At 49.9% G+C, this 22526-nt stretch overlaps 1 protein-coding gene across 7 annotated transcripts in view; it reads left to right on the forward strand.

Annotated features, from left to right (window-relative positions):
• ZDHHC1 (zinc finger DHHC-type containing 1) overlaps positions 1 to 8371 on the forward strand; it is a 55082-nt gene extending 46711 nt beyond the window's left edge. For 4 of the 7 annotated variants that reach the window (XM_054049103.1, XM_054049101.1, XM_054049106.1 and 1 more), the window contains 3 exons: positions 3568 to 3661; positions 4604 to 4715; positions 6601 to 8371. In XM_054049103.1, coding sequence (XP_053905078.1) covers positions 3568 to 3661; positions 4604 to 4715; positions 6601 to 7127 — 733 coding nt within the window. In that variant the 3' untranslated portion in view covers positions 7128 to 8371. The remainder of the gene's footprint in view (positions 1 to 3567; positions 3662 to 4603; positions 4716 to 6600) is intronic. The other 3 variants (XM_054049104.1, XM_054049107.1, XM_054049108.1) reach the window with 3 other exon arrangements.
• The last annotated feature ends 14155 nt before the right edge of the window (positions 8372 to 22526 follow it).

Genomic DNA, 22526 nt, shown 5'->3' on the forward strand with positions numbered 1-22526 from the left:
CACATGCTACTATAAAGTTCAGTACTCGGAACACACCGTTGGGGTCCTGCTTGGGATGTGTTCAAAATCCGGCCCCTTGTTTTCTTCCTCCCTCATGCTGGACACAAAACTCCCAGGCCCTCAAGACTGTGCAGTGTGAGACTCTTTAAATACTTAACACACTCTTTCCTCTCTCCTTCCCACATACGCACACCACTAGACCCTGGGTGTCAGAAAGGACCCACACACCAAACCATACAGTGTTATTTCCTTTACCGTACCCAAAAGTCCATCCTCTCTTTTTCAGACCAACTGCTAAATTGGTTAACTCTCACCTTGATTACTGCAACCTTCTCTTCTCTGGTCTCCCTGCCTGTCACTTTGCCCCTGTCCAGTCCATCCAAAATGGGTCTTCCTTGCATGACACTCAGATCATGACACTCCACTATTCCACTCCCTTCACTGCCGCCTTCTCACTGTCCATATTATATTCAAACTTCTGATCCTTCAAAGTTCTGCCTAGATTCATAGACTCCAAGGCCAGCAGGGACCACTGTGATCATCTAGTCTGACCTGCATAACACAGACATCCCCAGCTCCTGGTGTGCTCCTGCTGCTCCTGACTGTTCCTCCTTAGTCTGACCTCAGTCAGGGCAGTTCTTGGACTCTCAACTCTAAGTCTAGCAGTCTGCTTCGGTCTCTTGTCTCTGTTCATGCGGGCAGCCTGGTGCAAAGGCGTCACCCCTTTGCTGTCCCAGGCCTTTCAGCCTCCCTTTCCTTCTCCGGACTCTCCTGTTTATAGCAGGCCTTGTTTCCTCTGGTGGCTGCAGCTCTCAGTGCCTGCCTCCAGGATTGGCAGCTCTGGCCTCCGCATGGGGAGGTGGTCAAGCTGCTTGTCTGTAAACCGGAGAGGCTCTCCTCCCTCTTCTGTCTGTGCTCGGAATGGGGTTTATAGACCCCTTAACATAAGGCTAGAGAACGTACTCAAAGTATGTCCTGTTCGACATACAGAGTATCTTTAAAAATGACTTTTTTCTCACTCTCCTACTCCCTTCCCTCCACACAAGCCACGTTCCCAGCTACTGTCTCTCCCTTCTATTTACAGCTTCTGTGCTGCTCCTTATTCTTCAAACTCCTCTCTCTTACTACCCCCTCTTTATTCAAATTCCTCTCTCTTCCATGATGACCCCCGAGGAACTCAATTCTAGATCGTGATTTAACTAAAATAAATACTTTAAAAAACATCATTTTGCGATTGGACTTTCAGCTGGTCTCCCAATGTTACTGTTTATTTTGTTATGGAATCCTGTTTCCGTGAGGACTATGTTACCGCACACTAGGCTTTTCGTTTCGCACCAGCACCAGGAAGGTCTACACCGGGCAGTTAGAGCGGAACACAGAGCACTCTGCAGTTCACACCCCATAGCTCGGTCTGGCGCCAGTGTAGACGAGCCCTGAGGTTAGTTTTGTGGTAGATTATAGATAATTTAGTTTTGCTGGTGTTTCAGTCACAATGCAGAGATCTCCGGGATTTAAGCCATGTTCAACTTGAAGGGCCGTAATGGCAGGAAATGATAAACAGTCTCTTTTGTTTGGGAGAGGGCATGTGAGGGACAAGTGCCTTATTTGCACCCCATTCCCTTCAAGAACTAAAAAATCTGGAGATCTTCAAGAAGACAACACTTCCCTCTGCAGACCCTAATGGCCCTGCTCATGAGAAGGCTGAAAGCTCATCTGCCAAAGTGCTCTTCCAGCTGCCTTGGTGCCTAAGGTGAAACTTGGGGAAAAGAGGAGTTCTTCTTCTTCCTGTGTGGCTTCATCAAAGCCAAAGAAGTCCAGTTTTCTGTTGGAGGCTGAGGCCGGATTGAAGAAGTCTTCATCCACAACTTCCAGGAGTGATGAGTCAAGTAAAAGACACAAGTCCTCTGGTACTGTGCTGAAGTCAGAACACAGGTAACAGTCCTCTCTGGTACCAACTGGCAGAGGCAACACCGTCACCTCTAGCACAGGGCCATCAAGACAGGTGCCTTCAGCATTCAAGGTCATTCCAGCTCTGGTACCATCTTCACGTACTCTCTGTACGCAAGTCCGTTCAGCTACTATTATACCCATACCAATGGGACCAGGACTATCTGCCCTACTACGGAGGCTGTGCCTCCTATTTTGGTCCCCTGGATGCCAACTTGTTATGTCTATTGGTACGGCATTTACCTATATTACAGCATCCAGTACTGACCTGTGGCAGGACATTAATAATGGTACTGTTGGTACCAATGGCGGTACAATCAGCATTTCACCCTAGTCAACGACTTCGACAGTTTCATCAGGATCGCCATCGATGCAGACATCGGCACCGCCAACGTAGGGACCTGCATAGCCAGTACTGAGATAATCTTTAACTTCAAATGGAGCTGCTCCACCATTTGCTGTGGAGGTCTGCATTACTTCCTTGGAGTTGGATGGTAGCAGACAGGCTTCACCAGCCAGATCCTTCTGTTCACCTTACTTTTAAACACAACGTTGACATGCTGTGAGGACCTGTGGTCTTACACAAGAGCATTACTTGTCCAGCTATTCTGCCGTGGTGCCCTCCCATCGCTCGCCTAAGGCAGGAAAAAGTGATGGGGCCATGGCCCTATGGCCTCCTGGTGGCCCCTGCTGTTCCGGGAAGGGGGCGGAGAGGAGTGAGTGGCAGGTGGGAGGGCCTTCGAGGGGCAGGGACCGCAGGAGCAGAGAGGAGTGAGCAGAGGGTGGGCAGGGCCTCGGGGGAGGATGCATAAGAACGGCCACACTGGATCAGACCAAAGGTCCATCTAGCCCACTATCCTGTCTTCCGACAGTGGCCAATGCCAGGTGCTTCAGAGGGAGTGAACAGAACAGGTAATCACCGTGTGATCCATCCCAAGTCACCCATTCCCAGCTTCTGGCAAACAGAGGCTAGGGACACAATCCCTGCCCATCCTGGCTAATAGCCATTGATGGACCTATCCTCCATGAATTTATCTAATTCCTTTTTGAAGCCTGGTATAGTCTTGGCCTTCGTAACATCTTCTGGCACAGAGTTCCACAGGTTGACTGTGTGTTATGTGAAGTAATACTTCCTTTTGTTTGTTTTAAACCTGCTGCCTATTAATTTCATTGGGTGACCCCTAGTTCTTGTGTTAAGAGAAGGAGTAAATAACACTTCCTTATTTCCTTTCTCCATGCCAGTCATGATTTTATAGACCTCTCATATTCCCCCTTAGTCGTCTCTTTTCCAAGCTGAAAAGTCACAGTCTTATTAATCTCTCCTCATATGGAAACCGTTCCATACCCCTCATCACTTTTGTTGCCCTTTTCTGTACCCTCCTAGTTATCAATCCCCTGTGCATGTTGAACAGGAGAGGAAACAAGATGGAATCCTGGGGAGTTCCACAGAACAGTGCCCGGGGGGGGGAGGAAGGGGAGGAACAATTGCCCCACAGCACTCTCTTGGAACACCCTGCAAGGAAGGAGCCCAGCCCAGCTGTTTCGAGGCACTTGGGCATCAAAGAGTTAACTGTTCCTTAAGAAAGCTGCACTGTCTTGTGTATTCTTCATGTGTTTTAGCCTTTCAAAGTTCTGTGTCCACAACGATGGAGCAGACCCTGAGCTCAACTCTTCTCCTGAGCTCCCAGCTCTTCAGTCCATAGTCCACCCCCAGGTAAGTGGGAGACGTGCTATAGCCTGTGAGGTGCTGTGCTTGTACGGTATTGTCATGTCTCTCACAGGCACAGACACATACAGTGCACCCTACTGTCACTTCATTTAGACACTTGCCTCCTCCTGGCTTCTCATCTTGTGCTCACACACAGGGTATGTCTGCGCCACTGTAGCTGTAGTGTAGACACTTACTGCAGACACAGAGCGTTCTTATCCCTGGAGCAACATAGCAAGGTCAACCTAACTTTCTAGTGTAGACCCGCCCACCGAGACACATGGTCCCATCCCCTCACTTCACACACATGGATACGCTCTCCTGTCCCCTCACTTCATGCATGCGAACACCCACATACGCATACCTTCTCTTTTCTTTCACAAAGAACACACCCTGTCCACAGTAACCCAACACGTACACCGCGCTGTCACCTCACAGACGTACCCCAGCGGCAGTGCATGCCGTATGTGCACTCTCCCACCGTCTCATCCAACTCAGTACAATAGGCAAGAACCTTGGCTTCCCTTGGACCTCTCCCCAGGGAAAGACTGTGTGTTTGGGGCTTCTGCTGGGCTTAGAATTCAGTCACCTGTACCACAGTGTCACTGCTCTTCATTCCTGATCTGGTGGCAAGTTGCTATGTAGTGTGATGCTCTCGCCTTTCTCAAGGCTTATGCCCAATTGTTTCTCATTGCTTTTAACAGAAGGCTGTACTAGGCAGTTGCAAACATCTTGGCTTGTGTAGGCCAGACTCAGTGCACGCAGTGAGGGCTCTTTGCATCGCTCCCCTCAATTCCTTTCCTCCCAAACTCTAAACTGAAATAATTTATCAAACTGATTTAAAACATGAAGGAAGTTAAACAGAGACAGGAGTTATAAAAGCTGCCAGTGCAACATCTTTGAACTAATGAGTGGATCTTCCTTCATCCGAACTTCTTGTTTTCATAGCAGCAGAAGAAGCGGAAGAAGAAAAAGGTGCGTAAGGTTCCACCCTCAGTCGTGGATGAACGGTCCAAGACAAGCAGTCAGCCCAGACGCCCTCTCCCAGCTACCCAACCAGGTGAGTGTACTTCAGTAAGCCCCTCTGGTCCAGCTGCGTTTACATGACCGTCAGGCAGGCGAATGTGCCATAGAGAGCTCCTCTCCCAGCACCCTAACCGGGTAAGTGAGCCACAGGGAGCTCCTCTGTTTGAGCCCCACAATTAGGAGAAATGTAAGGGAATTAGCAGTGAAACGTTAGAAAAACAGAAGAGAGAGGAAAACCGAAGTGAAGAATGCAAATCCCTGGGGGGTAATACCAAATATCATAGGGCAGCTGGTTCCAAACTGAGCTCTCTGGAGAGCTGGCTTGTCACTGTTTCTGCCAGTTCGCCCTTGCTTGGAGCTCCTTCCTCAGATATCAAGGCTCGTCAGTGGAAACAAGGCTGGAGGAGCTGGGAACAACTAGGAAGAGCCAGGCCAACTTTTAGGTCCTACAGCTTCAAAAGAGGAAGGGAGCAATGAGAGCCACCCCAGGGACTGGAGCCGCCAATGAGAAAGGGATGTTTAGGGGGAAGGGAATGAGGCAACCAAGTAGTATGTGCAAGTAGGGGAAGCGAAGGACTGTGTGGCAGGGAAGCACATGCAGGGGACGGGAGGAGACCACATAACAAAGAAAGGCGTATGTGCCGGGGGAGCAAGGGAAGAGGGAGGAAAGGGGGAGATGCAGTGAAGAGCCAAAGCAGTGTGTGTGATGAACTCTGGAAAGGACCAAACCCTTTTCACACTAACGACAGTTCTAGTGATCGCGTCTTGGAGCAGCATTGCCTGTGCCCCTTCCCACATGGCTGCCCTTAAAAGGAGAGAACGAGGAGAAGGCACTTCCAGACTGAGAACAGCAGCGAGGACCAGAGAACTCGCTATCCCATGCCCCTGGACCTTCTCTAATATGAGGGTGGGAGTGTCCATTGAGCTTTACTCTCCAGCCTGGGATGGAGGGTGATGTGCAGCGCTTCTGAGCTATTCTCCTCCTGTGGGCTTAAGCATGGCTGACTGGAGAAATGCGGACCTTGGGCATCCAGCAGCAGGAGGGATGACTTCACTGTTTGTAGAGCCAGGGGGAGACGCCAAATAATAGCAGTGACACATGGGACCCCCACTGCTCCCCACGCTGTCACTCGACAGATGGGGGAACTTCTGAAGTTAAGCTGAGGAGCTGCTGTTGTTTCAGACACTACCCATCCTCCTCTCAAACCTGGGGAGTAGAATCTATTCCGCTTCTACGGTTCTTCTTGCCTGGGGGAATGGTTTTTTTGAAGGAGCAAATATGAGAAAATACCAGGCAGGACTTAGCTGCCATTGCCTTTTCAGGACTCTAATGGCACTTCACAGCTAGGGAGTCAGGCAGAGCTACAGTGCCACGGTGGGTTCCAACCAGCTCTGCACTGCAGAGCTCAGTGGTGCAGGATTTGACCCACCAGGAAAATGAGGCTTCACTAGAAGGTGAGGGCAAGTCCTCTGAAATGCACTCATGACGTTTGGGACTTTGACTTGACTTTATCATTAGGTGCCATGGTTTGCACGTGTGATTTCATGTCAGGATAAATGAGGGAATGTAACTGTAGGGTCCAGGGGCTTGTGGGACCTGTATGTGGAAAGGAAGACAAAGGGGGTATATGAACCCAGCATTGGGGAGAACATAGCCTGCCTTAGAAGGGGAAATGAATTGGTCATGTGGTGTTGGGAATACTGTAAAATGTTTAGTGCATGGATTCTTCCATTACTGAGAATTGACTTGTGGGCCTTTTGACATCTGGTTTTGCATGAGCATGTATGGGCTCCTTTAATTTTGGTGGATCAGTCCCTTTTTTATCTTAATCGCCCCTGGGACTGGGGACGTGTGTCTGGGGATGAGGGAAACCACAGTCTCTTCTGATGCTTCCATTTTCCTTTCTTTCCACCTTCAGAATTTTCAGCCACTGCTGCCATCTCATCATCCTCCCACAGCCTTCATCTCCCTATGCCAGCTTTCCCTCACAGAGTTCCCAGGCCTGCAAGCAGCATTGGCCATGTCCAGGCAGCTGGACCTCCTGTTGAATACCACTCAGAGTCTGCAGAGTCCATGGATGAGATCCCTGTGGCTCAGACCCGCCTGGGGAGCGCTGCCCCTACGGGGGCTTCCAACAAAAGCCTTAACAACTTTCACCATCATTCCTTGTCCACAGCCCATGCCAGAGGTGATGGGGAGAAGAATCTATATTCTGGGCACCTGGTACAATGGAAAAGCTGCCAGAGAGCCAGTGATGGGGAACAAGAGCTGGAACTTCTCTCTAAGATACCTGTTGTGTTTGTGAGCGAGAGCAGTGGCGAGCCCCCAGTCCCACCTGGTGAGATAGTATCCAAGCCCCATCACAGGAAGTGCACTAGCAAACAGCATGTGGATGAGCAGGACCCACACTTGTGGGACATGAGGACAAACACAAGAGCAGCGTAGGCATCCGCCTTCCAAAGCTTACTTTCCAGGATTCTGACTTCAAGGGAAGGGAAAGGAGGTTGCTCACTCTACAAATATGTTGGTGTCCAATGATGTTGATTCCAGTGACTCACCTTATTCCATGGAGTCAACTGAGTTCAGATTCTTTGATGGAAAGATTCTTCTTTCCAGCAGACCAAGCCGCAGAGCAGAAGGAGACCTGCTGTGCCACCTTCCTGACTATTGCCTGCTTCAAGATCAGCACCATGTGCATCAGAGCAGGGTGAGATGTTAGCAACTCAGCTTCCTTCCCATTACCCTGGGGAAGCAGTGGGTGTCGTTGGGGCACAGACTGTAATATGGGGACTTCAGGTGTTCCCCAATGTACTGGAGAGCCCACGCCCAAACTGTGGTCACCACCAGACTGCAGTGAGACATTTATTGCTGCCATACCAGAGGCAAGAGCTACCACGGTGACAGCTCAGAGAATTCTGCTTACCTTGGCACATTACTATGGAGTACTATGGAAATCTGCTTCCCCTAGGCAGAGGGACACTACCTCTCCAACTGAAACTTGTGCTGAATCCACCAACATCCTGGCCTTCTGGAAAGTTGTTCTCCGTTAATGTTGTTAGATGGAGTATGTGTGAAAGAGGGGTGCATTGAGTCCAGATCTCTGAGGATTGCTTTCTCACCATCTCTGTGCATTGGCTTACCTTGCAAAGAACCTGGATTGAAATGGTTTGACCCCTCAGAGGGTTGAGTGACCTATATGTGCTAGCCACCGAAATTAACATGCTTAAATCTCCAAGAGGTGATTCCTATGGTCTCAGTCCAGAATGCAGTTTCCCTCTTTTATACTGCCCATTAGTAACATGGGTCTTTGAGCATGATGGGCAGCACATGTGTTCGTGTGTGAGCAATATCTGTAGGGCACTCAGCCTGAAAGCAGGGATGGAGCCATCATACCACTGGTGTATCACTGCTAGGTAATGCCCTTGTAGTGTTCTTTCCACTTCTCTCATCTGTCATTGTCTATATCTGTCATCTAGGTGAAATTCACCTTGTGCAAACTCTGTGCTTGACATGATCAGAAGGCTGATTACTCCCATTGGCCTGGAAAGGGCTAGAAAATTCTCTCAAACAGTAGCCACTGAATCACAACTTATTCTTTAATGTTCCCTCCTCATGCAGCAATATTCTGAGTCTTGTTGTGTGGACCTCCATAATCAGCTCTGTCCGCAATAAAATTTTCTATGACCTTTGCTAGTCATTTTCCATTCTTCATTGCAATAGCTGTTTGTTCCCTTGTCCCTGGCCATTTGGTGGTGCCCAGGGTATTAAGAGGTGTAGAGGCAGCTTCACCTATCTCAGCTGTCCCAGCTAGTCCTCATATGGCTAACCTGTCTCCCTCCACTCAGCGCTTTCTTTCTCTTCCCTTCCCAAACTCTGTTCAACTGCCAGAGGTATTCACCAGCTGTTCTGTTAATGTTAGGGTGGAGAGGCAGATGCTTCAGGGGGTGTCTTTGCTTTGCAGTTTGAATCAACACATTCTTTTTCAAAGGATTACACATGGTCATTCCACTTCAGATGTGCATGTGCCCTGTGCACCAAAGTCGGCCATTTTCCCCTTAGCGTTACCCACTGGGGCAGTGCATGTGCCCTTAGGGTGACCAGATGAGAATTCCAAAATATTGGGACCGCCACAGCGGGAGTGCCTTTTCAATTGCTACACTCACCCGCAGGGCCGGCTCTGGCTTTTTTGCCACCCCAAGCAAAAAATAAAATAAAATAAAATAAAATAAAACAAGCGGGGCGTCCAGAATGGCAAAGCAAAAAAAAAAAAAACCGCAAAACCTGCAGCGCGATCGGAGCAGCAAAGTAGGAGTGGCGTGGCCGGAGTCAGGGTGCAGGGGGACTCCCTGTGTTGCAGACGTACCCCGGCTAGCGGGGGGGGGAGGGGAAGGGAGCGGGCGGAGAGAGAGAGGGGGGCGGCCAGAGCTTCAGCGGGGCGCTCGCCACGCGGCCCTGACCGCTGCGCCCTTGCCGGGAGGGCTCCGCACCGCTCCGGTCGGTGGGGAGGGAAGGACGCGGGCTGCCCTGCCGGGCTTGCTACAGACCTGGCACCGGCTGGGGCAGACCCGGAGCACGCAGCCCGCTCCCAGCAGGGCGCTCCCCTCCTCCGCGCCGCCGCCCCCTACAGGGCAGCCGGATCGGCCAACCAAAAAAAAAAAAAAAAGCGGCCGTGCCGTCCTAGGATCGGGCAGAATGCCACCCCGTAGAATCTGCCGCCCCAAGCACGAGCTTGCTCGGCTGGTGCCAGGAGCCGGCCCTGCGCACCCGTCCAAGTTTGCGGCGACACTTCGGCGGAGGGCCCTTCAGTCGCTGACAGTCTTCGCTGGCATTTCGGCAGCGGGTACCTCCTTCTTTGGCAGCAAGGCAGCTCCGGCCGCGCCGCAGGTTTTGGGGGTTTTTTTGCTTTGCCATTCTGGACGCCCTGATTGTTTTATTTTATTTTATTACCCGCCACCGAAATGCTACCGAAGACCGTCAGCGACTGAAGGACCCACCGCCGAGACCCGGACGTGCCAGGTGAGTGTAACAGTTGAAAATGCGCTCCCCTGCCTATCACTGCTGCCTAAGCAACAAGAAAAAAAAGCAAAAAAAACCCTGCCCAAAACAAAATATCAGGACAAATGGCGTGCGGACCGTACTTTGGTTGGGATGTGGGACAAACTGCTCCATATCGGGACAGTCACGATTTTATCGGGAGGTCTGGTCACCCTATGTGCCCTTGGCCGCCTCGTGCTGCTGTGTGATAGTATAAGAGCAGAGCTGCCCCGTACCTCTCCTTAGCACCCATGATCGGTACAGAGTTCATCGACTTGCTACTGCGAGTTTTCTTGCACTCCAGGGGGTTTTTCTCTCTTCTCTAAATAGTTATTTAGTAGTACTCAGTGTAAGTTAGTGTCGGTTTTCTCTGGTTATTTTCTATGGCAAGTGTGGGTGTTGAATCCCTACTATACAAAGTGTGCCTTCAGAGGATTGGAGGGGTTAACATCAATAGGTCTGCTACATATGGGTCAGTGGTTGTCACTCCTTCTGAACTCAGGTGACACGTCATGTTGGGGAATGTAAGTATCACCACAGCTTAGAATGTAAAGCTCTGTTATATGGCTCCACAACCCCGGTCGGCTAGTTGTCATGTGAAATGAAGACTTAGGCCTGGTCTACAATTGGAAATTAGAATGGCTACATCGCCCCAAAGCTGGTGGGTCACAGTACTGTTCCTAAAGCATACGCACCACTGCAACTGCTGCTAATTGGGCCCCTTATTAGCAGTCTCAGAAGCGGGGGGGTGGGTGGAGGTGAGCAGGAAGAGAGGTTCCAGGGCTCTTGTCTTGGTCCTCATTCTGTGAGAATTAAGATTACAGTTTCCAGGGCATCTTTCTCCAGCCCTGACTAAAACAGAGTAGCATTCAGCAGTTCAAGGGGCTTTATTCTGAGCTCAGAAAGTGAACCCATCCCTTGAACAAACTCCTGACTTGTGAGAAGCAATGCCCGTCATTGGCCATTTCCGCCTAGGGAAATTCAGCCCATTACCAGGAAAGACCAATTTGTTTGCGGAGTGCTGACAGATCACTGGAATCCACCTTAATGCTGGTTTAAACATCATGGTACTTGGTCACCTGCCATCTGCTCTGTCAGGCCAAGCCTTCCAGCTTGGTCTCTTCTGCGCAGGCTGTCTACTCTGCACCAGGTGGGGGCATGACCCCCTGTCTGGCAGCATCTCAGGGCATAGCATGGCTGTTTGGCTTTGTCAGAAAAATCCTGCCTTTGGAGGGTACCAGTCAGTTTCCTGTTCATTTGAGAACTTTTCTCAGTTAAACCCCTTGGTGCCCTCTGTTCCTGGGAGTGGTGTCTGTGTGAGCTGGGTCCTGACAGAGCAGCATTAGGGGGTCAGTGTGCATGGAGGCTCCCCTTCACCCTCCAGGTAAAGCAGAGGAGGGAGAGGAGCCCCCGCACTGCCAGCTGCACAGGATTATGCAGCTGTCCTCTCCTCTCGTTCCTGGCTTGGGCCAAAGACAAGAGTCCTCATTCTCCGTTCTCAGTACAAGGGCAACTTATCAAGCTGCGGGCACAGTGGGTCTTTTGTTTTACAGTCCCCTCTTTCCTCCTCCCCCTGCTCTAGCACAGGGACAAAGAAGCTCCAGGACCAAGTTCTGGATGTTGATCAGACACCGCTGAGCTACGTTACCGTCTCCTGGTGATGGTGTTGCCAGGGCTAATGTACACCTATTGCACAAGCCCCCCAGATATTTCACCGTGTTTTGTAGCAACTCGCATTATAGAAGCCCTGACCCCATGGTAACATCCTTCCACCCCAAACTGCAGAGCCAGCCAGTGACTGATTCCTGTCCTCCCTTAGCACAGCAGAACAGGCCTGCCAAACCTGCAGTGCACACTCCAAGGGTGGGGCAGGGTAGGGCAGAGCAGATGAAGGATATAAGGGAGGCCATCTGGGGGGTTGGCCCCTCCTCGCAATTCCCCAGGGCCCCCAAAGCTATCGCATAAAGCTAATCAAATATTGCCCAGAATGCACTGAGCTGGGACTGAGAGAGATTGTAATGACAGGGTAGATAGCACCTCTGCTAATAGGTGGTGCTGTATCTTTATCTTAATGTTGTCTTGTTTTCACAGTATGTTATTTTTTTTGGCGGAGAGGTTTGGGAGGGGCAGATGATAAATCCTACCTGTGTGAGCTTGAGCTGTTACTTGCAGCATTGCAATAAATCCTTTGATTTCTATAAGCGAGTATTCAAACTAGAGCCAAGCAAATCATTGACTTTTTGTTTTGGTGGCTAAAAAGAAAAAAAATCAGTGTCAAACCGAAACGGATATTTTTTTGCTTTGCTTGCCAAAATGAAAATTAAAAAAAAATAATAATTATTTGGGTGGAACTAAAGCAGGGGTGGCCAACCTGTGGCTCTGGAGCCACATGCGGCTCTTCAGAAGTTAATATGCGGCTCCTTGTCTAGGCACCGACTCTGGGGCTGGAGCTCCAGGCGCCAACTTTCCAATGTGCCGGGGGGGGGGGGGCTCACTGCTCAACGCCTGGCTATACCACAGGCCCTGCCTCCACTCTACCCCTTCCCACCCCCTCCTCTGAGCCCACCATGCCCTCGCTTCTCCCCCTCCCCCTCCCCTTCCCCCCAGAGCCTCCTGCATGCCACAAAACAGCTGATTGAGAGGGAGGGGGAGGCGCTGATCGGCGGGGCTGCCAGTGGGTGGGAGGCGCTGGGAGCGGGGGTGGAGCTGATGGGGGGCTGCTGACGTATTACTGTGTCTCTTTGGCAATGTCCATTGGTAAATTCTGGCTCCTTCTCAGGCTCAGGTTGGCCACCCCTGAACTAAAGGTTTCAAACATTTTGAAATGACATTTTGAACATGTTGATTCCAAACGACATGGTTTATTCCGAAACTAAATATCTCAACAGTTCATTTTGAAAATGGCAAAATGACCCATTTTGACTTTCTCAAAAATAGGGTTACCATTCGTCCGGATTTACCCGGACATGTCCTCCTTTTCGCGCTAAAAATAGCGTCCGGGGGGAATTTGTAAAGCACTCACAATGTCCGGGATTTCCCCCTCCCCCGGCAGAGCGAGCGGCTGGGAGGGCTGCAGAAAAATCCCGGGCTGGACTCCTGAGCAGCTGTAGAGGAGCCGGAGCCGCCCTGCATTCTGAGTTGGCCTCTCCTGCAACCCGGTCCGGCAGCACTGTGCAGGGCCAGGGACCGGGTTTTGTTGTGCAGGGCCAGGGACCGGGTTTTGTTGTGCTGGGAAGCGCAGCCACGTGTCCGGCTCGGCTGCACAGAGCCCAACACCCTGTTCTGAGCAGCAGGGTAAGGGGGCCAGGGAGGTTCTGGAGGGGGCAGTCAAGAAACGGGGGGGGGGGGGCTTTTGGGGGGGGTGGAGAAAGTTTTGGGCAGTCAGGGTACAGGTAGGGGGTAGGGTCCTGGGGGGCAGTTGGGGGGGGTCTTAGGAGGGGGCAGTTAGGGGACAAGGAACAGGGAGGCTTAGGGGTGGGGTTCTGGAGGGCAGTTAGGAGCAGGGGTCCCAGGAAGGGGCAGTCAGGGGACAAGGAGCAGGGGGGTGGGGAGCTGGGAGTTCTGGGGGGGGGCTGTCAGGGGGCAGGAGTGGGGAGAGGGATCGGAGCAGTCAGGGGACAGGGAGCAGAGGGGTTTAGATGGGTCGGGAGTTCTGGGGGGGGCTGTCAGGGGGCAGGGGTGGGGAGAGGGATCGGAGCAGTCAGGGGACAGGGAGCAGAGGGGTTTAGATGGGTCGGGAGTTCTGGGGGGGGGCTGTCAGGGGGCAGGAGTGGGGAGAGGGATCGGAGCAGTCAGGGGACAGGGAGCAGAGAGGTTTAGATGGGTTGGGAGTTCTGGGGGGGGGGCTGTCAAGGGGGCAGGAGTGGGGAGAGGGATCGGAGCAGTCAGGGGACAGGGAGCAGAGAGGTTTAGATGGGTTGGGAGTTCTGGGGGGGGCTGTCAGGGGGCAGGAGTGCGGAGAGGGATCGGAGCAGTCAGGGGACAGGGAGCAGAGGGGTTTAGATGGGTTGGGAGTTTGGGGGGGGGCTGTCAGGGGGTGGGGAGTGGTTGGATGGGGCGTGGGAGTCCCAGGGGTCTGTCTGGGGGTGGGGGTGTGGATAAGGGTTGGGGCAGTCAGGGGTCAAGAGGCAGGGAGGCTTAGATAGGGAGTGGAGTCCTGGGGGGCAGTTAGGGGCAGGGGTCCCAGGAGGGGGCAGTCAGGGGACAAGGAACGGGGGGAGGGTTGGGGGTTCTGGGGGGGCGGGAAGTGGGAGGGGCAGGGGCGGGGCTAGGGCGGGGCTCCTCCCGTCCTCTTTTTTGCTTGCTGAAATATGGTAACCCTACTCAAAAACATTTTTCTTCATTTTATATTTGGCCCAAACTATTAGCTCAGTTTGACCCAAATTGGTGAAACTGCATTTTTTTGTCAAATTTACTATTTGACTGAAAAATTCCACCTAGCTCTACTTACAACTGGTGGCAGCAGCTTCAAGATGGCAAAAGTACTTTTACTTAAGATATTTACTGGTCATGCAGAGGAGACTGTAATTTGTGAATATAGATCCTGTCACACTAATTGAATATGGGGTTTTTTATGAGATTACAAGTTCGGTTGAAAAAGGGAGTTAGTGTTGATGTAAGATACTTAGACTTCTGTAAGGTATTTTACTTGGTACTGCATGGCATTTGGATTGAAAAATTAGAAAATAGGGCTGTCAAGCGATTTAAAAATTAATCGCATGATTACAAATATTAATTGTGATTAATCTCACTGTTAAAGAATAATAGAATACCATTAATTAAAATATTTTTGGATGTTCTCTACATTTTCAAATATATTGATTTCAATTACCACACAGAATACAAAGTGTACAGTGCTCACTTTATATTATTTTTTATTACAAATATTTGCACAGTAAAAAAGAAAAGAAATAGTATTTTTCAATTCTCCTAATACAAGTACTGTAGTGCAATCTCTTTACCCGGAAAGTTGAACTTAATTATGTACAAAAACATAACTGTACTCAAAAATAAAATTGTAAAACTTTAGAGCCTATAAGTCCACTCAGTCCTACTTCTTGTTCAGCCAATTGCTCAGACAAACAAGTTTGTTTACATTTGCAGGAGATAATGCTGCCTGCTTCTTATTTACAATGTCACCTGAAAGTGAAAACAGATGTTTGCATAACACTGTTGTAGCCAGCGTTGCAAGATATTTATGTGCCAGATGCAGTAAAGATTAATTGGCTATTAGCCAGGATGGGCAGGAATGGTGTCCCTACCCTCTGTTTGCCAGAAGCTGGGAATGAGCAACAGGGAAAGGATCACTTGATGTTTCCCTGTTCTGTTCATTCCCTCTGGGGCACCTGACACTGGCCACTGTCGGAAGACAGGATACTGGGCTAGATGGACCTTTGGTCTGACCCAGTATGGCCCTTCTTATATTCTTATGTCCCTTCATGCTTCAGCCACCCTTCCAGAGGACATGTGTCCATGCCGATGACAGGTTCTGCGCGATAACGATCCAAAGCAGTGCGGACCGATGCATATTCATTTTCATCATCTGAGTCAGATGCCACCAGCAGAAGGTTGATTTTCTTTTTTGGTGGTTCAGTTCTGTAGTTTCTGCATCGTAGTGTTGCTCTTGTAAGACTTCTGAAAGCGTGCTCCACACCTCATACCTCTCAGATTTTGGAAGGCACTTCAGATTCTTAAACCTTGGGTCGAGTGCTGTAGCTATCTTTAGAAATCTCACATTGGTACTTCCTTTGCGTTTTGTCAAATCTGCAGTGAAAGTGTTCTTAAAACAAACAACATGTGCTGGATCATCGTCCTAGACTACCATAACACAAAATATATGGTAGAATTAGGGTAAAACAGAGCAGGGGGCATACAATTCTCCCCCAAGGACTTCAGTCACAAATTTAATTCATACATTTTTTTTTAACAAGCGTCATCAGCATGGAAGCATGTCCTCTGGAATGGTGACCGAAGCATGAAGGGGCATACGAATGTTTAGCATATCTGGCACGTAAATACCTTGCAATGCCAGCTACAAAAGTGCCATGCAAATGCCTGTTCTCACTTTCAGATGACATTGTAAATAAAAAGTGGGCAGCATTATGTCCTGTAAAAGTAAACAAACTTGTTTGTCTGAGTGATTGGCTGAACAAGAAGTAGGACTGAGTGGACTTGTAGGCTCTAAAGTTTTACATTGTTTTGTTTTTTGAGTGCAGTTATGTAACAAAAAAAAAGACATTCGTAAGTTGCACTTTCACAATAAAGAGATTGCACCTCAGTACTTGTATGAGGTGAATTGAAAAATACTATTTCTTTATCATTTTTACAGTGCAAATATTTGTAATAAAAATAATATAAAGTGGGCACTGTACACTTTGTATTCTGTGTTGAATATTAAATCAATATATTTGAAAATGTAGAAAAACATCCAAAATATTTAATGACAGGTTTCAGAGTAGCAGCCGTGTTAGTCTGTATCCGCAAAAAGAAGAACAGGAGTACTTGTGGCACCTTAGAGACTAACAAATTTATTAGAGCATAAGCTTTCGTGGAGTACAGCCCACTCATATGCATCCGAAGAAGTGGGCTGTACTCCACGAAAGCTTATGCTCTAATAAATTTGTTAGTCTCTAAGGTGCCAAAAATATTTAATAAATTTCTATTGGTATTCTATTGTTTAATAGTGTGGTTAAAAGTGCGATTAATCGTGATTAATTTTTTTAAATTGTGATTAATTTTTTGAGTTAATCGCATGAATTAACTGTTATTAATCGACAGCTCTACTAGAAAGTTATGAAATGGACACAGCACACATTAAATGGATGAAAAGCTGGCTAACAGATAGGTCTCAAAATGTAATTGTGAATGGCGAAAAATCATTGAATGGGTGTGTTTCTACTGGGGACCCTCTGGGATTGGTTCTTGGCCCTATTCTATTTAACATTTTAATGAATGACCTGGAAGAGGATGGGTCACTGATTCAGGGCAATCTGGATCACTTGGTAAACTGGGTTCACGCAAACAATACATATTTTAATATACCTAAATGCATACGACTAGAAACAAAGAATGTTGGTCATACTTTCAAGATTGGGGGACTCTGGGAAGCAGTGACTCTGAAAAAGATTTGGGGGTCATGGTGGATAATCAGCTGAACATGAACTTCCAGTGTGAGGCTGAGGCCAAAAGGGCTAATGCAATCCTGGGATGCATAAACAGGGGAATTGAGTGGGAGCAGAGAGGTGTTTTTACCTCTGTATTTGGCACTGGTGTGGCCGCTGCAGGGATGATGCATCCAGTTCTTGTGTCCACAGTTCAAGAAGGATGTTGATAAATTGAAGAGGTTCACTGAAGAGCGAAGAGAATGGTTAAAGGATTAGAAAGCCTGTCTTATAGTGAAGACTCAAGGAGCTCAATCTATTTAGCTTAACAAAGAGAAGGTTAAGGAGTGACTTGACTATAAATATCTACCTGGGGAACAAATAGTTAATAATGCCTGGAAGTTGAAGATAGACAAATACAGCCTGGAAATAAGGCGTAACTTTCTAACGGTGAGAATAATTAACCATTGGAACAATTTACCAAGGACCATGGGGGCTTCTCCATCACGGACACTTGAAATCAAGATTGGATGTTTTTCTACAATACCTGCTGTAGGAAATATTTTCGGGGCAGGTCTCTGGCCTGTGTGATACAGCAGGTCAGACTAGATGACCCTGGAAACTATGACTCTATGAATGCGAGCAGTAGACAGACTTTGACCCATTGCTCTCTGAATGAGTGGACCAATGAGAAAGCAGCACAGTACCTAGCAGTGGCTCTGGATGGTGACGCGAAAGCCTTTTACCTGCAGCTTCTCAGTGCAGATCATGGATCTTACAGACAGCTATGCAAACACTTATACAACCGCTATGAGAGGGGATTGGCCTGTCTGAAACACTGGAAGGAATAGAAGCTGGGAGGCAGCATGAAGGGGAATCCCTGCACAGTTATTTGTGTGCATTGAGGAGACAGTTCGATAGGGCTGTGCCATCCTGGCCAGGACATGGCTCAAGGGGGCTGTCCGCTGTCAGACGCGGGCTCAAGGGAAGTGGAACCTGCTGTGCCAAACCTGGAACAGGCAATGCAGAGAGGGGACAATGCCCAGGGCAATCCAAGAGAGAATCCTGCATGAAAAGTCATCTTATAAATGGTTTAACAGGAGAACTTCATAACCTGCTGGTGCAGGAGGATAGCATATTAGATAAACCTATGGACCCGATTATATGCAGAGGTATATCTGTGGAAGCAGTAACTGGGGTTTCCTGATAAGATGTTAATTCCCTGGCCCAAAATGACTCCTTTATACGAGATGCAGCACTTCAAGAAATAATTTCTAGGAAAGGGCTAAAGAACTGGAAGAGGCCCAAGCTATTCACAGGCATCCCAGGGGTCAGAAGAGAGAGTTTCCTGACTGGGTCTCAGTCCTGATGACATTTGCAGGCAATGTGGGGGCTAAGACTGTTGGAGACAGAATTGCCCAACCAGAGGGAAGCCACACCAGGGAAATTAGAATTTGCTGATGTATTAGGACCACCATCAGCAGCTGTAGGAATGGCACATGTGAAGAGATGCCCAAATACCTGTTACTCGGTATCTGGTGTGACAGATCCAGACCAGTGGGGTACAGGAGTCTGGTAGAGGGCAAATATACTGGTCACTGGATGAGTAGTTTTCTGTTCCCTGAGTGACCAGAGCAGGGGCTGCACTAGAGTAATCAGGAACCTGCTAGAACCAGTTAAGGCAGGCAGACTAATTAGGACACCTGGAGCCAATTAAGAAGAAGCTGCTAGAATCAATTAAGGCAGGCTAATCAGGGCACCTGGGTTTTAAAAGGAGATCACTTCAGTTTGTGGTGCGAGTGTGAGGAGCTGGGAGCAAGAGGTGCAAGGAGCTGAGAGGGTGTGCTGCTGGAGGACTGAGGAGCACAAGTGTTATCAGACACCAGGAGGAAGATCCTGTGGTGAGAATAAGGAAGGTGTTTGGAGGAGGCCATGGGGAAGTAGCCCAGGGAGTTGTAGCTGTCATGCAGCTGTTACAGGAGGCACTATAGACAGCTACAGTCCACAGGGCCCTGGGCTGGAACCCGGAGTAGAGGGCGGGCCTGGGTTCCCCCCAAACCTCCCAATTGACCTGGAATGTGGGTTCTCCCAGAGGGGAAGGTCTCTGGGCTGTTCCCCAACCCACATGGTGAATCTCTGAGGCAAGAAAATCCACCAATAAGCACAGGACCCACCAAGATAGAGGAGGAACTTTGTCACACTGGTGATATCAACAGCTGGCATACCACAGTGCTGTTGGACTCAGGATCTGCAATAAGTCTGATCCATGGAGAACACTCAGTGTTGAAAGAAAGAAAAATTTGTATAGCAGAAGTTAAATTGGTGACTATTAATCATTAGCCACTGCAGACAAACAGGAGAAATCCAGCCCTCACTGACTCTGCGGTCTCTGTATAGTAAATGGACATTGGTAGTGGTGACCAATATTTCTGGTGCTGTTGTATTGGGAGTGGATCTGAGGGCATCACAGGGGTCAGTAGCAGGAAGATCCAATCCCGGGTCAGTGGGATGGGGAGGTGAGGTCGAGTGAGACAGCGAGGCAGCAGGGCAAGACAATCTAGGCAGCACCTAGCAGGCAACAGTCAGTTGCTTAGACAGCTTCATGTTCCTATTAGGGCCTTCATATTGTCCGGGCACCCAATGAGAGTGCAGCAAGGGCAGTTTAGACTGGACATTAGGAAAAACTTCCCAACTCACAGGATGGTTAAGCCCTGGAATAAATTACCTAGGGAGATTGTGTATCTCCATCATTAGTCAAGATCATCTTTTATTTCCTTGGTGAGACCAAGATGGAACTGGTGTAGCTGGGTCAGCTCATTCCAAGCCATATCCGGCACCAGCTGTCAGGACCGGGCGGCATATGTTGCAGCTAATCCAGAGGCCTGCCGGAGTCTCTGTAGAGCTACCTTTGCAGTGCGAGCTCAGTGTGGGGTCAGCGAAGGTTGCCTGCGGTGATCCTGATCGAGCAGAGGAGACACCCCGTCCAGGGCCTCCCCTGTTAGAAGGCTGATGACCAGTCCCGCCTTTGCCTCAGGAAATAGAACCTCCATAAATCCCAAAGAGAGACAGGAGCCACGAGCCTGTTAATCTAGACTGTCATGGGGTGCAATGGGAGGACAGATGGACCTTCTGCAACTTACTCAAGGCAAATGGTCCTGGGAGGCCTGTGCTGCAGGGCAATGCTTCCATGCTCGGCGCACTGGCCCATCTGTCCATTCCTGTTTTCTCTGACGTTGCAGGGTCACAGGAGAGATGGCGGTCCATTCCCCAAGCCCCAATGCAGGCTTGTTTTCCACATGCGTGCTCTAGTTCAGCTCGTTGCTTGAGGTTCTCTCTGCCCGGCTGCCTCCTGGGAGGCTCTTTTGGAGTTGGAGCATGCCCTGCACAGGCACTCAGAGACCAGACTATCCCCTTGCCCAACATCTCCAATTGTCAGTTCTGTGCAGCCCCCCTGCCCCCACTTCCTGAGAATGGCCAGAAGGAATCTCTGTTGGCGGGGAGCTATCCCTGCGTGGAGTGGACATTGGTGCAGGGGTAAGGGGAGGTGATTTGTGGCCCCCCAATCCTGGGGCTGCTGAGGGCTGTTCTAATTTGCACACTGTCTGCAAGGATGCCTCCGGGCCCTGTGGCAGCTGAGGAATAGAGGGGGCACAGTATCCCCCCGGCTTGCACACTCCGTGCCCTTGAACATGGGTGCTTGTGGGCAGTGTAGCCACTCTGCAGCCCTGGCACCAGCCCCCTGCTCTGGGGATAGCCTGCGGGGGAGGTCATGTACAGCTGCTTTGTAGCCACTTCCCGCCAACCTAGACATTTCCTTCCAAGAGCGTCTCTCTCCGTGTCCTCACTTTGCCCTGGGCTCCCTTCTAACATCTAGAGGAGCTTCTCCCCACCCCGAGTCCTTCCCTGAACTCTGGGTATAGATTCCCAGCTTCCCCCGCTCCCTTATGTGAGGCCTTTGTATCCCAAGGTGCTATGGTGACAACTAGACACACAACAAAATGAGTTGCTTGGAAAACAAGTCTGCTGTGAAACCCAACCCTCCGTTGACAGCTGGGTGGGGCGGGGCAGCTTGCCAGCCCTGTGTCAGGCATACATGGCTGGGGGGAAGTGCAGAGCTGCAGCGGCTCTCCAGACATGAGCGCGTCTTGCCTCTCCTCAGGATCTCAGCCCCCCAGGAGGATGGAGAGATGGGTGAGGAGTGGCTGGGGGACGGACACCAAGCAAGTTTATGCAGCTGCTCCAAGCAAATGAGTCCGACTTCAATTTTTTCACTGTCATAAATACAGCTCATTGGGGTGCCGTGCTGTGCCCCCCAAAGGGAGGCCAATGCCAATATTCCCAGCCCAGGTTTCAAGCCCCGATTTAAGGAGCTAGTCTTCTGCTCCTCAGCCAGCACACCAAATGTTTAAGAGATGATGCCAACATGGCCGTTTGATGCGTGTCCAGGACTGAAACGGCACAGGATTGCGCCCCAAGTCTATGTCCCCCTTACAAAATTGTGAACAGCCAGAAGCTGATCTCTACTGGGCTTTGGTTCAGTTTGGTCTGCAACAAACAGAGAAGTATTTCAGCATTGCATCTCTAAACATGCGTCTCCCAGCCTCGGGGGGAAGCAGTCCAGCCATCCGTGAGAGCTTCTGTCTGTGTGCCAGGGGCTCGACAGTGCTCACAACATCCGCAGTGAACACAAATGTTTCCTTCAGCATTCTGCCCCTTGCTCGACACTAGGCTAGCCTGGCATATAGTGCTAGTGTAAGAAATCCCGTAGACTGAACCTGGCACCTGCACAATCCCCGGTGTCCCTGGTTGGAAGTCAGTTTAACTTAGACCCTGGCCAGAATTCAAGTGTCTCACATGCTGCAGGTTCCGAGCCTCAGACCATCAGCGTGCAGAGACTACTCTGGGGCCAGCACCCCTTACCTGCAGCGGAATCAGGACCTGCCATAGAGATGCCATTGCAAAGCAGTTACCTAGGCCACGTCTATCCTGCAAACGTATGTTGACTCAGGTTACGTGGGTATATGGCCACTGCAGTTAGTACACCGGGTGTGCCTGTGCAAACTTGGCTTCTGGTATCAGCAGCGCGTGTCCTCACCAGGAGTGCTTGTATCGATGCACGGTGCGGTGCACTACAGGCAGGTAACCCATGTGCAACTCACCACGATCCAGATAGCTATCTTTTGGGACGTTTCAGCAATACATGATGGGGCCAAAACGAGTTATACTGAGGTGACTGGGAGCATGGGGTCAACTTCCCAGTTTGCAACTGTCTCCATCCTATGATGTTATCCATATCCTGTAATTTTTGCACCTTTTTTTCAAAATGCCACAAACCTGTGTGGCCTTCCTTGCTGTCCACCATCTCCAATAGAAGCACGGAGCCTGCACAGCTCTGCACTATTGTCATGAACATTGCAAGCACAGGGCACAGGATCCTGCAGTATTTGCAGAGCCGCAGGGAACATGACAATTCCTTGGAGGACAGATTGCTGTGGGACATAGCAAGAACCAATTCACAGTTGGTGGTGGTGGTCACAGAGCAGCTGCAGATGGTGGAGTGCCAGTTCTGAGCCCAAGAAACAAGCACTGACTGCTGGGATCGCATTGTCATGCAGGTTTGGGGTGACGAGCGGTGGCTGGAGAACTTTCGGATGCACAAGGCAGCATTCCTGGATCTGTGTGCCGAACTCGCCCCAGCCCTCCAGTGCAG

This window comes from Malaclemys terrapin, chromosome 14 (genome assembly GCF_027887155.1).
Source record: "Malaclemys terrapin pileata isolate rMalTer1 chromosome 14, rMalTer1.hap1, whole genome shotgun sequence".
Taxonomy (NCBI): Eukaryota; Metazoa; Chordata; order Testudines; family Emydidae; genus Malaclemys; species Malaclemys terrapin.